General features: G+C 37.7%; 1 protein-coding gene across 1 annotated transcript in view; it reads left to right on the top strand.

Annotated features, from left to right (window-relative positions):
- The window catches only part of LOC119585322 (xaa-Pro aminopeptidase 1-like), a 14,737-nt gene that overhangs the window by 7,125 nt on the left and 6,991 nt on the right, over positions 1–621 (top strand). Inside the window, exon 8 of the mRNA XM_037933996.1 lies at positions 170–293. Coding sequence (XP_037789924.1) covers positions 170–293 — 124 coding nt within the window. The remainder of the gene's footprint in view (positions 1–169; positions 294–621) is intronic.

Here is a 621-nt window from a genome sequence, read left to right as displayed (position 1 = left end):
GATGGACATAACCAAGAAGTTCCAAAATAATATTATCGAATGGTCTTATGTTTAACGTAAAATGATGACCATCTAATGGCGGGAGGTGATAGCAAGTCTAGTAGATTAAGATAAAAAAATCCAAAATCAGTACATTCAGCAAATCTTTTTGAAATACCGCGTTCAACAGTGTTCCGCAGTTACGCGTTGATCACGATGAGCTCCGTTGAACTGTTCACGCCAGCTGAGAAAGTGAGCGTAGACGTAGAAGAACATCTTCATGTAAACCAGTGCGAGGAGATGATGTGTGTGACGTGAGTTGATTTTTTTCCCTTTTTTAAAAGTTTTCCTCCTTTCAAATTGCCTGTCTTCCTCTGCCTTTCTTTTTTAAGTTTACTCGTTGCAGAGGAGAGTAATTTCCAATACAAATTTGCATTTGAGCTCTCTGCGTTTTTATTGAAACAAAAGAAACTCAACTTTGCAACGAGATCGATCTTTCTGTCACGTTAATCTCCCAGATTCCGTGGTTTTCCCTGACACGGTTTTTTTTTTATCATCCTATCTGTTTCTTATTTTTTTTACCTTGCTATTTCTTTCATACCCTAAAACTACAATTCTTTTTCCCTCTGTCTGCATACCTGG

Source organism: Penaeus monodon, chromosome 19 (assembly GCF_015228065.2).
Source record: "Penaeus monodon isolate SGIC_2016 chromosome 19, NSTDA_Pmon_1, whole genome shotgun sequence".
Taxonomy (NCBI): Eukaryota; Metazoa; Arthropoda; class Malacostraca; order Decapoda; family Penaeidae; genus Penaeus; species Penaeus monodon.
The sequence above is the reverse complement of the archived record's forward strand: the minus strand, read 5'-3'. Positions and strand labels throughout refer to the sequence as shown.